This window comes from Notothenia rossii, assembly GCF_949606895.1.
Source record: "Notothenia rossii genome assembly, chromosome: 2".
NCBI classification, from domain to species: domain Eukaryota; kingdom Metazoa; phylum Chordata; class Actinopteri; order Perciformes; family Nototheniidae; genus Notothenia; species Notothenia rossii.
Window position 1 is genome coordinate 50547060 of NC_136904.1, and position 13754 is coordinate 50560813.

General features: G+C 40.9%; 2 protein-coding genes across 2 annotated transcripts in view; one reads left to right on the plus strand and one right to left on the minus strand.

Moving 5' to 3' along the window:
* Positions 1-13754, plus strand: part of efl1 (elongation factor like GTPase 1) — a 175071-nt gene that overhangs the window by 38161 nt on the left and 123156 nt on the right. The window contains exon 13 of the mRNA XM_079662374.1: positions 12809-12966. Within this exon, the coding sequence (XP_079518500.1) occupies positions 12809-12966 (158 nt within the window). The remainder of the gene's footprint in view (positions 1-12808; positions 12967-13754) is intronic.
* LOC307026732 (general transcription factor II-I repeat domain-containing protein 2A-like) lies at positions 3707-6683 on the minus strand. The gene is made up of 2 exons (XM_079662352.1): positions 4127-6683; positions 3707-3957 (listed from the first exon to the last, which is right to left on the minus strand). The coding sequence occupies exon 1, from the start codon at positions 5969-5971 to the stop codon at positions 4133-4135; it is 1839 nt and encodes a 612-aa protein (XP_079518478.1). The 5' UTR covers positions 5972-6683; the 3' UTR covers positions 3707-3957; positions 4127-4132.

The following is a 13754-nucleotide window of genomic DNA, read 5'->3' on the forward strand; positions in this document are numbered from 1 at the left end:
TGGCGGCGCTGCATTCTTACTTACGTTGCTATGGTTATGGCGGTGATGCCAGTGCGGTATTTTAAAAGTTCATATTGATATTTTTTTAACTCTGGCTTTGATATAAAAAATATGTCAAAACGAAAACAGCCAAGCGTCACAGCTTTTTGGATTCACAAAGAAGCGAAGGAGTCTAAAAATGACAACGTGAACGTAAAACAACTTTTAGTTGGCCGGCTGTAAGCGGCGTTAGGGTCGAGCTTGACAGCTCCACACCGAGGGAGAGTCCTGCCGATGCGGAGCCTGAAGAGGCTTCAACAACGGCCACATCTGCCGGCATAGTGACACCGTCTGTATTAGTAGAAGAGTGTTTTTATAGCAATTGATCGCATCCGCGCTGCTGCGCCAGTCAACAGAGCGTGCGTGTGACATATTTAGTAGCAGGATGTGCTCTGAAAAATAGGGCTCCCCGAAAGCAAATGGGTAATTCGAAAACTGACAGAGCTCCCTCTATACAAATCAAACTGTAGAGGTGTGAAAGCATCCAATTGTTTTAAATAATGGTCGGAATGTGACCTGTGAGCCTTCTGAATTACCGTGGGACAGCACATTCTAAACTAAAATGTTCAATCAATAAAGTAACATCTTATCTTATCTTAATAATATCTTCATATTAATAATAATAATAAATCATACAGTATGTGTCCGAAAGGGAGCAGAAGGAAGCAAACACAAAAATATACAAAAAATATACTGCATATTAAAGCAAACAATTGTAAAGGTAAAAGTATGAGCATAACAAATAAAGAAGTGTAATGTAAACATTTACATTATAATTATGATTATTTAATATATAAAGACTATATTATTGAATTACAAGATTAGATATACTTTAGTTGATCTAAAATATTGATGTGTTCAAATGCTCTTCAAAACACAACTGAAAGTCCATGAAACTTGTCTTTCTGTATTTGTGAATGAAGCGCCACCTCCTGGTTAAAACCTGAAATTGAAAATCTGGCAACGCCCTCTTGGAAAATAGTGGGATGGCTTAACATTCCTCTATACTGGTCTTTGGCAGGTCGTAGGCAGGAAGCTGTAAGCTTGAGTCTGAAATTCAGTGCTCCATCTGTAGTTGAGGTATACCTAGGATGACAATTACAGGCCTCTCATCTTTTTAAGTGGGAGAACTTGCACAATTGGTGGCTGACTAAATACTTTTTTGCCCCACTGTATATTGTCTTCAGACATGCATATATTATTTATAATATTAAATGTAAACATTGAATGAATGTGCATGAGAGCAAAATGTATAAATATGAGCATTACAATGTATGAATATGAGAACAAAATGCATGAATGTGTGAGTGACAATATATGAATGTGTGCATTGAAATATGATAATATGAGAGCAAAATGTATGAATGTTTGAGTGTAAATATATACGTGTGAGAGTGAAAATGTATGTATGTAAAAGGAGAATGTATGTGTGTAAGAGTGAAAATGTATGTATGTAAAAGGAGAATATATGTGTGCAAGAGTGAAAATGTAGGTATGTATAAGGAGAATGTATGTACGTGAGAGGACCAGTAAGAATTACGGACTGTACGGCCCCTCATACGATCACACACACCCCTCTCTCTCTTTTTGTATGTGACGATCAGCTAGCTGTTGCCTGAACCATGGATAACCTACAGCTATTTGTTGACGTGTTAAAAAAGCACAAGAAGCCCCCCCAGTTTTGTACATCTAAAAATGCCACTGGGTGTGTGGATTCCATGTGTCAGTTATTAATAGGCTCATTGTCTCTGCTCCGCCTCGTTGTGCACTATTGAGTGATTTGCATTAGCTTAATTGTGCTGAAGCTATAAAATCTTCATCTCCTTTGTTGTGAACTCTATGATTACATCCGTCTTCAACTCAATACTGAAGCACGTTACCAGTTAGACACAAGATTTTGCAAATTAAGGATGATTCTAGTTTACTACAACACGGCCATTTGTACCTACTGAAGTATCGTAGGTTGGTTTGTTTCAGAAGAGAATTATGGTTATGGCTCTTGTGTTTGATAAAGGTATTAATAGGATCAATATATTGTTAGTTTTTTTTTTTGGTAATAAGATTTCATTGTAATCGAAATTATAAAGAATATGACCAGAAATATCCTAATTCAATCAAACCCGGGCTTAATCTTCTCTCTTCTTGATGCGGTGAAATCTAAAGTCGATGGTGAGCATACAGTATTCATGATTGTAACACCCGAACCTTTCAGGAGTTGCGCCGGCCGTTGAAGCAAATGTTCGTACTACAACGGTACTACAACCACCGTTTCAGTCTGTGACATCATTGGGCCTATGAAGACTTTGTCCCATTGATTTACATTGGTAAAGAGATATCTGTTATTCTGCAGATCTTTTTTTTTGGCTAAATAATCTACCCAATATGAATTATTTAAATCATTAGGGTCTTCAATCAATCAATCAATCAATGTTTATTTATATAGCCCAATATCACAAATGTTACATTTGTCTCAGTGGACTTCACAGTTTGTACAGAGTATCAGTATGACAATACGACACCCTCTGTCCTTAGACCCTCACATCGCAAGTCTTAAACTTGTAAACGCGCTTAAAGTCAAATCCAGAGTTATTTTCCCTCTTCATCCATCTGACTGTGCCGAGAGCGGGATATTGGAGGTGGGGCTTAAGGAAAACTCAAGTGCATGTGATCTATGGGCCCAAGACCCCGGTTGATCCGGTAACTTTTTGGATCTCCAGTCGCTCCATTGTTGGCCTAATGTAGCACTGAGCAACTTAGATAGGAATGAGCAGTACCCCCTCCAACGCTTTATATGTCCATGATAGCACCCTGCTCTCCTTTTCCAGGACTTTCCGTCTGTTTTCAGCTTCTTCTACAGTATATCTGATGGCCAGTACAAAGATCCTACCTCAGCCCTATGGCTGACATCCTCTCTTCCCCCCCTCTCCGGTCACAGTGCTAGATCCTGATTGCAGACTCTGCCTATGGAGTCCTAGGGAAACAGAGCGGAGAGCAGAGGAGAAGAGATATAGACAGGCTGTCAGAGACGGGTCGGAGGATGAGGATAAGGAGCTACAGATATAATAATACAGGGAGAATAAAGGATTTGAGTGAAAATAAGTAAAGGTCATTTCAGACTGAGTAAGGAAGAAAAAACCTTTCTAAAATCTCTGCTAATGAGCCTTTATACACCTACTGTGATAAAAACCATATGCCCCATGGCCTGTCGTTTTAACTGTGACACCTTCAACCCAAGCAATATGTTGAAATTGTAAGAAGTCATGGTCATAATGAAATTCAATAGCTTATGGTAAAAACTATTCGCCATGCAATGTTTGGGATATGCAGAGGATCCTTTGTTGCTATGCTATTGTGGGGTTAACACTAGAACCACCATTACCCCTAAAACCGTCATTTTTGACGCCCTAACGCAACAGCGACAGCACTCACAGAGACTTCATTCTTGAAACAATTAATTTGTTAATTATCGTAATTTCTTTAAATGCTTAGTACGACTTAAAAAAAAGGAAATGGGATTCCTTTTAGAATTGCTTCAGTTTATATCATAACAGATCAAAAAGTTCAGACATACTTTAGATCAGGGGTTCTCAAAGTTTTGATGAGTGAGGGCCAATTTAGGTACCCAATATTGGATTGAGGGCCGCCCAAGAAAAAACGGAACACAAAATTCCAAAACAAATCTTTTCTTTATTGCACACACACACACACACACACACACACACACACACACACACACACACACACACACACACACACACACACACACACACACACACACACACACACACACACACACACACACACACACACACAGAGAGTATTGCGCTGGAGTTAGTGATATGCTGTGGATTTCCTGTCTTATCAGCAGGGCCCTGTTTCAGAACCAATTCCAGCTACTCAAGCACCACAGGATAGTCTCTGCAAGACAAATACAGAGAGACAGAGAGGGGGGAGGGAGAGAAAGAGACTTTTAAAATAGAAGCTTACCAAAGACCACAATAACACAGTATTCATCATCATCATTGTTATTATTATTGTTGTTGTATTTGTAACACAAATCAGCTATTATTGCCTGTCATCAACATACCTTTTCCTACTTTGAATGGGATTTATGGTGCTGTCGTCTGTTGGCTACTATTCCTTTGATGTCCGGTTCCATCTCCGTTGTTGCTATACGAAGGACAGCATGTAGATGGGCATCCGTCAGCCTGGATCTCAGCTGGGATTTGTTGATGGCCATGGTGGAGAAGGTTTTCTCACAAATGTATGTGCTTCCGAACAGAGAGGCCATTCTGATGGCATGTTGGCGAAGTGCAGGGTACGTAGATGGGGAAAGTCCTTTGTAGAACTCGATGAGATTCTTGTCTCGATATGCTGCTCTGGCCTCAGAGCTCTCCTGCAGGTCGATGAGCTCGAACTGCATTTCTGCAGGCTCTTCTTCGGGTGCACATGTGAAGGGATCTTGGAATAGGTTGAATGACTTCTCGTGGTCACTGAAGTCCGAGAAGCGGTGGTGGAATTCCTCTTGGAGTTTTTCCATGAGGTTGTGGTTCTTGTCTGAACACAGGTGATGTAAAACGTCACATTCACCTGCGAGCACCTTGCAGGCGGGGAAATGGGTTAGATCCCCCTCTCTGAGCTGTCCCTGCACTAGTTGAAGTTTTCGCTGGAAAGCTTTGACGCTTTCAAACAATGTGGAAATGAGCTTCCCATGGCCCTGCAGCTTCACATTGAGATCGCTGAGAAAGGTGTTCAGGTCAACAAGGAACGCTAGGTCACAAAGCCATTCAGTGTCACTTAACTGTGGCAGATCTTGTCCTTTTGATTGCATGAACTCAGCGATTTCTTTCCTCAAATTAAAAAAACGCTTCAGTGTGGCACCTCTGCTCAGCCACCTGACAGCAGTGAAGTATATGACGTCACCAAATTCAGCCTGTGATTGCACCAAAAAAGTTTTGAATTGACGGTGATTCAGACCTCTGGACTTCATGAAATTCACTGTCTTGACAACAATGTCCATGACATGTTTCATTTCAAGCGTATGAGCAGCAAGGGCTTCTTGGTGAATTATGCAGTGATATTTGATTAGGTTCTCACCTCCGTTATTGGCCACTTTGTCGCTGAGCAAAGAGACAGCGCCCGCCTTTCTCCCGACCATGGCTGGCGCTCCATCTGTTGTGACACCGACCATGGATGTCAGCTCCAAATTGTATGCATCGAGACTACGACACACAACATCACAAATGTCGATTCCCCTTGTTCTGTCTTTGATACTCTCCATGCTTAGCAGTTCCTCGCCTATTTCAAAGTCCTCCGTGACCGTTCGAATGAAAATCAGCAGTTGTGCAGTATCAGAAATGTCTGTACTCTCATCCAGTGCTATAGAAAAGGACCCCTTGCCTAGGCCTTCCACACGTAGTCGCAATTGCTCTTTGAGATCATTGGCCAGATCTTCGATTCGTCGTTTCACTGTGTCATTCGATAAACTTATGTCACGGAACTTTGACTTTTGTTCAGGGCATACAATGTCAGCCACTTTCAAAATGCAGTCTCGCACGAATTCTCCATCACCGAACGGCTTGCTCCGCCTGGCAATTTCGTGAGCTACCACATAGCTAGCCTGTGTTACAGCTTCACCGGATTTTGCAAGATTTGTGAAAACTGACTGCTGGGCAGTTAAACCTCTTTGAAGTTGTTCAAGTTTAGTTCTGCGCTCCTTGCCCATGAACTTGTCATACATTTTATGATTGGTATCATAATGGCGTTTTATGTTATACTCCTTGAGCATTGCATTCACCTGCTTGCAGATGAGGCATATCACTTTATCCGACCCCTGAGGTAAAACGAAGTAAGCGTTGCTCCATTTCTCCTGGAACTTCCTTTTCTCCTCACTGACAAAACGTTTTTTACGCGACGGCCCTGGCTCCTCCATCTCGCTTACACAACGAAAACTTCCAACAAATTTTGTTTCCGCTGTTCACGTGAACACTTTGCCGCCTTTGGGACGTGCATCCAATCAGGGAGTGAGTTTGGGGATGCTCGCGCTGGGGGTATTCAGTGGAAATAACAGTGTGCCTGAGTGTGGACGTTGGGAGAGACAGCTTGTTGTTTTATTATTGTATAACCGGACTTTTGTGTGCGTTCATATACTTAACCACACACGCAAACACACACACTCTTTCTCTGCCGTTACATATTAGACACTACTTTATCTGTCAAGTTGTCTCCGATGCCACCACAACTTCCTGTCAAACACGTTATCTCGCCTTCAAAATAAAAGCATGCAAACAGAACTGGAAGTTAACCTAAATTAAATCCAAAATACACATAAAACTACAACGAAGGCAACAAAAACAATGCAACATCTCCTTCAGTCTCAGAGGACACAAAGTTGGGTTATCTACAGACAGTGACTAGCTAAAATCGCTAGCTAACTCCCGTTTCTGATAACTTACAACAGATTTTCCGCTTAACTGCAACTCGCGAGATTTGCGAGATTCAGGTTACCAAATAAGGAGTGAGAGTGACGCGTAGAGGAACCGGAAGCTGCGCTAGCCTCCGGTGGCTACCATAATGCTATCATTTAGTTTCTCCGATTTTCGCACAAAAATTGATTGATGGACCATCAATAAATAAGCCATGCCTGCTTCATGTATGGAAGAGGACCAGCGCCTCAAGAAAGCAATCATATCATCAGGTGTGGTCTCTAACATTTATAAATTATTACCTAGGGCTGCCCCGAATACCTATTCTCCTGTCCAACTGTCCTGGGAGCATACCTTGAATATCTCTCTGTCTGCTTTGCAATGGAACTCCATTTGGCAGTCAGCTATGTTCTCTTCTAAATGTGTAAGATTCAGGATCATACAGTTCAAAATTCTCAATAGAGCCTACATCACCCCTGTTACAAAATCCAAGATGGACAATAAACACAGAGATTTATGCTGGCATGAATGTGGCAAGCGAGGTACATTGTTGCACCTACTCTGGGAATGCCCAGCGGTAAAAAAACTTTGGTCAGAAGCAATATCCTTATTGTCTGAATCTTTAAAAGTTAATTTCCCTACATGTCCCATTGCATGTCTACTGGGTCTCAAGCCAGATGGCAATCCTGCAAGGACTACCGATCGGCTCTGGACATTGGCCTGTTTAGCCACAAAAAGACTCATCCTATTAAACTGGAAGGAACGCAAACCAGCCTGCTTTACTAGGGACTCATGGCTGAGGGAGTATCTGGACCTACTGAACATGGAGCGTGCAGCTTCTCTGCTGGGGGATTTTGAGGGGAGACAGGAGGATTGCGGTTCACTGTCCGCAGCTCTCCTATCTAACCCTGTCAATATGGCATCTCCTGTGTAATGTATAATGTATTGTGTATGTAATGTCCTGTGTATGTCACAATCAGCTGTCTTAGGAAGTCATCTTTGCATCCACCCCCCCCCCCCCCCCCCTCCCCCGTTACGTTTTGTTTAGTTGTTTGTTGTTACATGTTTTGATGTACGGTTTGTTATCTGGAGCAATGTCTGTTAAAAAAAATAATAAAAAAAAAATAATAATAATAATAATAATAATTTTACTGTACTTGGGGTTTAACAGGTTAACTATCGCGGGCCGCCAGAAACATTTCCGAGGGCCGCCATTGGCCCGCGGGCCGCACTTTGAGAACCCCTGCTTTAGATGAAACAAATAAGTGGTGCGCTACAACTAAATAATGAATACATTTAAACAATCAGTTCATTGTAGATTTACAACATTATTGAAAAGTAGAATTCATTTTGTATAATATGGAAATGATACATGGACCTCTCTCCCTCTTCAGTCAGTTTTGTCCGTATCAGTCTCATAGAGCTTGCAGTAGTATCCAGTAATGAATGACCCGACACTAGAAAATATAAATACTTATAATTAGTTAAGCCAGTGCCAGAGGTAGATAAGATGCTAAATGTGAAAGGTTTAACTAGAAGCATGTGTTTCTCCTGGCTCGCCGGTCCTGTCATGGTAAAAATAACCCCCTTGGCGGTTTTTGTGTTGAAACAACTCAAGTTACAAAACGACATTACCAGAGTTTGGATTAGAGATGAGTGATTTCAAATATCTGAAGGTTAACTGTCAGATGCACATAGATTTAGTTGAATGTTACCTTGAATTATAAACATGGTGTGTTGTTGATTCACATTATAGACTTCTAAACCAACATATTTTTATTAAAGGGGCCTATTCTGCTGATGTTCAGGTTCATAATTGTATGTAGTGTCTACTGGGACATGTCTCCAAAAAAGCTCTTTATTTTTCTCATACTGCCTGTGCTGCAGCACCTCTTTTCACCCTCTGTCTGAAACCAGAGCCCAGTCTGCTCTGATTGGTTAGCTGGCCGGCTCTGTTGTGACTGTTCAACCGCTTAAAGATGTCCCGCCCCCCCTTAGCCTATGACGCCCAATGTGCTGGAGCACAAGCCAATAGAAGCACACGTGTTACATCCTGATGTCTCTTTGTTCAGTAAGTAAACAAAGCAGTCCAATTGAGGCATTTCAGACGGAGGGAAACTCCCTCTGGAGGGAACACAGGGATTTTAGTCTTTGCAGACCATTGACATGCACAAAAACCTATATAAAACACTACAGGGAAGGGAAAACACAAAAAAGCAACATGGCCCCTTTTAAGATGAATCTTCTCCAGCTTGAAATCGAATAATCTGTCTCAGCTGTGTGATTTTGTGAATGTCAGAAATAATATCATCTTGGTCACGGCTCGGTTACATTTATACACTCTGGCCAGAGTGGAAAAAAATCTTCAATCTAAGTCCTTCAGCGGTAAAAAGCCATGAAGTGTGTTTAGCAGACTTCTTTAATATCAATATATTGTTTAATTTTCCAGCACACTTTTTCCCCCTTCTTCACAATGTGGAAAGGTCTGCATGTGGTTGCCTTCGTCCGTCTTCAGTGTTTGGAAGCCATTACTTCATAACCACGGCAGGCGAGTCCAGAAATCCAGGCATGGCATTCCCATTATTACCACTGAGCGAGGAGGAGGCAGGGACAGGAAGCACGAAGCCTTGTATCTACCACACAGCAATGTTTTATTTAGATGTTTACCTCATACAACTTATATACTTCTTTTTAACATAGTTTGGTCTAAACTCAGGCTGTGGACTGAATCATATCAAATGAATGCAAAAGAGAGTGATCCTTCTCACTGAGTCTGCTGGGCTGCTGCTGTTGTCAGGGGCAAATGATGGGCTCCATGATGACAAACCATGTAAAACATTACATGGTTTGTCATCATGGAGCAGAACTCTGTGGCATGGCGTCACTCAGGCCCATTGTGAGCAGCTGCGTTGCTGTAGTCACTGTGGTCCCTTTGAAGAGGTATACACTCACACTCCAACCACACAGCACACCACACAAAAGGTCATGCAGCAACACAAATGTAGGAATAATTGTTCTCGCTTTTTAACGTTTGCCCTCAGTTAGCTATGTGGGAAATGTAAAATATATTATATATTTCTAAACAGAGTCCATGTTTTACAAATTGATACCCAATTAAACATTAGATTTTGAAATGAAGTTGGTCAACATTTAAAAAAAGGACTCGGTGGGGTATGATTGGTTTATTAAATGAATGGCTGGTCATTCCCATTGCAGGGTGGTTACAGTTAGTGGGCTAAGAAAAACGTTCACTCGTTATAAGGAGCCTTTAACAATTGTAAAACTACAACAGACTATCTGGCTATCATGCCAACACTTGTTGATCACATACCTGGTGACCTTGGTGTCGACCTTGCTCTGGTGCAGGTTTCCGCTGCAGTTTAACCTTTTAAACTCCAAAGTCCACGACACTGTGTCTCAGGGGATCTTAATATTTAAGAACCTATTAATGTGTTATACCAGATTAACGGGAATAATCTCAGCTAACTGACGATACAAACAATTTTTACCAAAACAAAACACAAGTCTCATAAGAAGCATCTAAATGACCCCTGAGCGAAAAATGCTAACCTATTCAGTGTTTCCCCTAGGATTGAGTCATAGCAGCGGTGCTAAGGCACGTTGGCCCAGCATAATGTGAGCGCGGAGCGCGTGGACATTTTTAGTGTTTGCGCATGCGAAGTGCGCCCGCCAATTTCTTTCTATGTGTCAGCACAAGAAAGGCTCTTGAGGCCTAGTACCAGGGCCGGATCTAGACAATTTGCTGCCCTATGTGAGATTGTAGGCGACATTTTATATAAAGAATAAATGAAAAATCTCTACAAAAGACAAATACACTGCAAAAACAGAAACTTATTGTCATAGATAATATAAGTCAAAATGGCTTCAAATGTATTCAGTATTGTATGAACATGTTTGAATTGGGGGGTGGATGTCACATCCTCTAGGGTGGTCTGGGGGTATGCTCCCCCGGGAAGATTTTCTTTTGAACATTTTACAGTAAAATGCTTCAATCTGGTGCGCTTTGAGCACACAATTACTAGAGACCTGATCTAGGGGGTACAACTTTAAAACACCCATATGAAAAAGATCGGTTTACATTTTAATAATCATATAACTACTGTATATGAACATAACCAATAACCTACCATAGCCAATAACAAATAAATGTAGCTTATTTTATTTTTGTTGTTCATTCATATCTTATTTTACCTAGTTAACATTTATTTATTTATTTATGCATATTTTTGTATCTCTCCAACTTTATTTTTGGTTTACTGTCCTATAGTATACATTGGAATGATTGCAAACCTGTTTTTATTTATCCTAATAATTATAAAGGAGGGCCTTGGAAATATGTGTTTACATAATTTGTGGTCAAAACGTTTGAGACCCACTGAGATAACTTAGATTAAAATTAACTATCTAAATACTCAGAGAGTCCTTTACCTCACTGAGCCTCTCAGTCTGACAGGAGAGCTCTCCTCCACCCTGGTTGTAGAAACATCTACTTCTTATATCCGTTAGCGCAGCTAGCACCAGATTCTAATAACAACAGCGCCGGTACCGTTGCGCCCTCTCCCTTGCTCGCTCTCTCGCTACCACGCTCGCACTTTGGCTGTGAGCTGCGGGCGCCTGATAAGCCAACATCCCCCACTTTCATCACTTACAGCGCCCACCGTACAGGGCAAATTAAATGTGTAACCGGGGTGAAAAGGATGTTACATTTACTTAATTATGAATGTTGTTACATCTAGGCCGAACATTTGGATGAGCGCCAACGCTCAAAAATGTTTTTTCCCTCCCAGAGCAGCGCCCCCCAGATCTGGCGCCCTAGGCGACTGCCTGTGTATTATGCCAGAAATTGGCCCTGCCTCGTACATACAGTGGCAATGTCTCAAGATTTAGCAAAAATACACCTTACACCATACAGTAACACAAATACTACAAATCCACATAACAAACAATCAAAAATGAAAAAGGGTTGCCACTTATTATTATTTTAAGAAAAGAAAAAAAAGTTTACATTTTAAATTTATTTTTTTGGTACCTTGCTGGCGCCCCCTAGCAGCGGCGCTCATATTTCAGCAGCGGCGCTGCGCCACCACTATTTGTATATAGGGGAAACACTGCTATTACTGCACCGATAATCACTCCTAGCTTCCTTATTACTTATCCTAGGTGCACATCCAACACATTGTTTATGATCGTAAGGAGACACAGAATCTAATGGTGCCCACCTCAACACTGAAAGATACAAACTTGCGACGTTATCATCCAAGGTTAGTTTTCACTATAAGTACAACATATGTTTTGGACGGACACTATAATTTACAGTTTTTTTACCATGTTCAATCTGAATTTTCTTTAAAATCAAAAACATCTATATTGATTCTGACTTTTCTACATCCAACTCACAGGTTTATCATTACTTTGAGAAAAAATATTATTAATTTAACCCTTTTAGAAGGGAAGATATGGTCATTTGTTCTTGGAATGTCATTTTCGAGCCTGAAACCTGAAAAACAGGCTTGGGGCCTAACAGGTTAAGTGAGCCAGCTTGGATCGGGGGAGTCTTCACACAATTGGGACTGCCCAAAGATGCTGGACCTCTAGAAGGATGTTAAAAAGGACGTTACTCAGCTGCTGGGAATTACCTTCACTCTGGATCCAGCACTTTATATACTTGGTATACTGCCCAGTGAAATTATGGATAGAAAGGGGATTCCCTTGCTAAGAATGACGACAGTTTCCTGGCTGGAGCTGCAGCCCCCCCAGCATAATGCAATAGTTTATGTTCAGCCAATGCCAGCACTCTAGTCACACCTCTTATGTATTAATTAGCTCATTCTCTTTTTCTTCTTTTCTTTTTTTCTTCTTTTCTAGTTCACTGTAGTATTTTTTGTTGTTGTTGACTGCACCACACTGGCTATTGTTAAGCTAGTATTGCATATCTTATGGTCAATTCATTGATGCTAAAAGATGGACATTTGAAATGTGGTGATTTTATTGAAATTGATATAAAAAATGTTTAATACCAATGAATACATATGTCTCATTAATGTCCATGAAAGACAGGAATGAATTTATCAAGGGTACAAAAAGTGCTAGTGTTTAAGCATCTCTTTTGTGAAAAATTAAAGTTAAAAAATAATAATAATATAGTGAGCCAGGGAACTGCAGTGTTGTCCTTCAAGTGGATCTTTAAACTCATTCATTGATCAAACTTGACTTCCTGGATTGTGTTTTATCATCTCACCGGTACCTGAAGAGACACATAATATACTCAGATATTCAGTAAACCAAAGCCTCACTTCACTGCTGTTGTCTGTGTATGTTTTTAGGCCGTTGACACACGAGGAGATTGCACAGCGCCGTGATCTGGCGAGACAGAGACATGCTGAAAAACTGGCAGCTGATCAGACGGCAGCAGAGAGCCCCTCAGCCCCCCCCATCTCAGGGAGCATGCCACAGGAAGGCCATTCTGCAGAAGTCAGCACAGGTTAGCTTGACCCTCCCCCTGAGTCTTTTCTATCTATTACTAGTTTGCCAATAGGTGTCTGTTTGTGCTCAGTTTTTACACCATTGTCTGTCACAGAGAGAACATGTTTCCATTGATCCTAGGAGTAAAGCATTTAAAGCATTTCAAACATGGAATATTAGTAGTCGCTAAGTAAATGATCTCTACTCAAATGATGTCTACGCAAATGATGGCTACGTAAATGATGGCTACGTAAATGATCTCTACATAAATGATCGCTACGTAAATGATCGCTAAGTAAATGATCGCTAAGTAAATGATCGCTAAGTAAATGATCGCTAAGTAAATGATCGCTAAGTAAATGATCGCTACGTAAATGATCTCTACGTAAATGATCTCTACGTAAATGATGGCTACGTAAATGATGGCTACGTAAATGATTGCTAAGTAAATGATAGCTACGTAAATGATGGCTAAGAAAATGATTTCTTCGCAAATTATGGCTAAGTAAAGGATGGCTACGTAAATGATGGCTGTAAATGATGGCTACGTAAATGATCTCTATGTAATTGATGGCTACGTAAATGATGGCTACGCAAATGATGGCTACGTAAATGATGGCTACGTAAATGATCTCTACGTAAATGATGGCTACGTAAATGATGGCTACGTAAATGATCGCTAAGTAAATGATCGCTACGTAAATGATTGCTACGTAAATGATCGCTAAGTAAATGATCTCTACGTAAATTATGGCTACGTAAATGATGGCTACGTAAATGATTGCTAAGTAAATGATAGCTACGTAA

Bases quoted from the DNA above. Each gene is read 5' to 3' on its own strand.
- LOC307026732 (XM_079662352.1), bottom strand. From the start codon at position 5,971: ATGGAGGAGCCAGGGCCGTCGCGTAAAAAACGTTTTGTCAGTGAGGAG.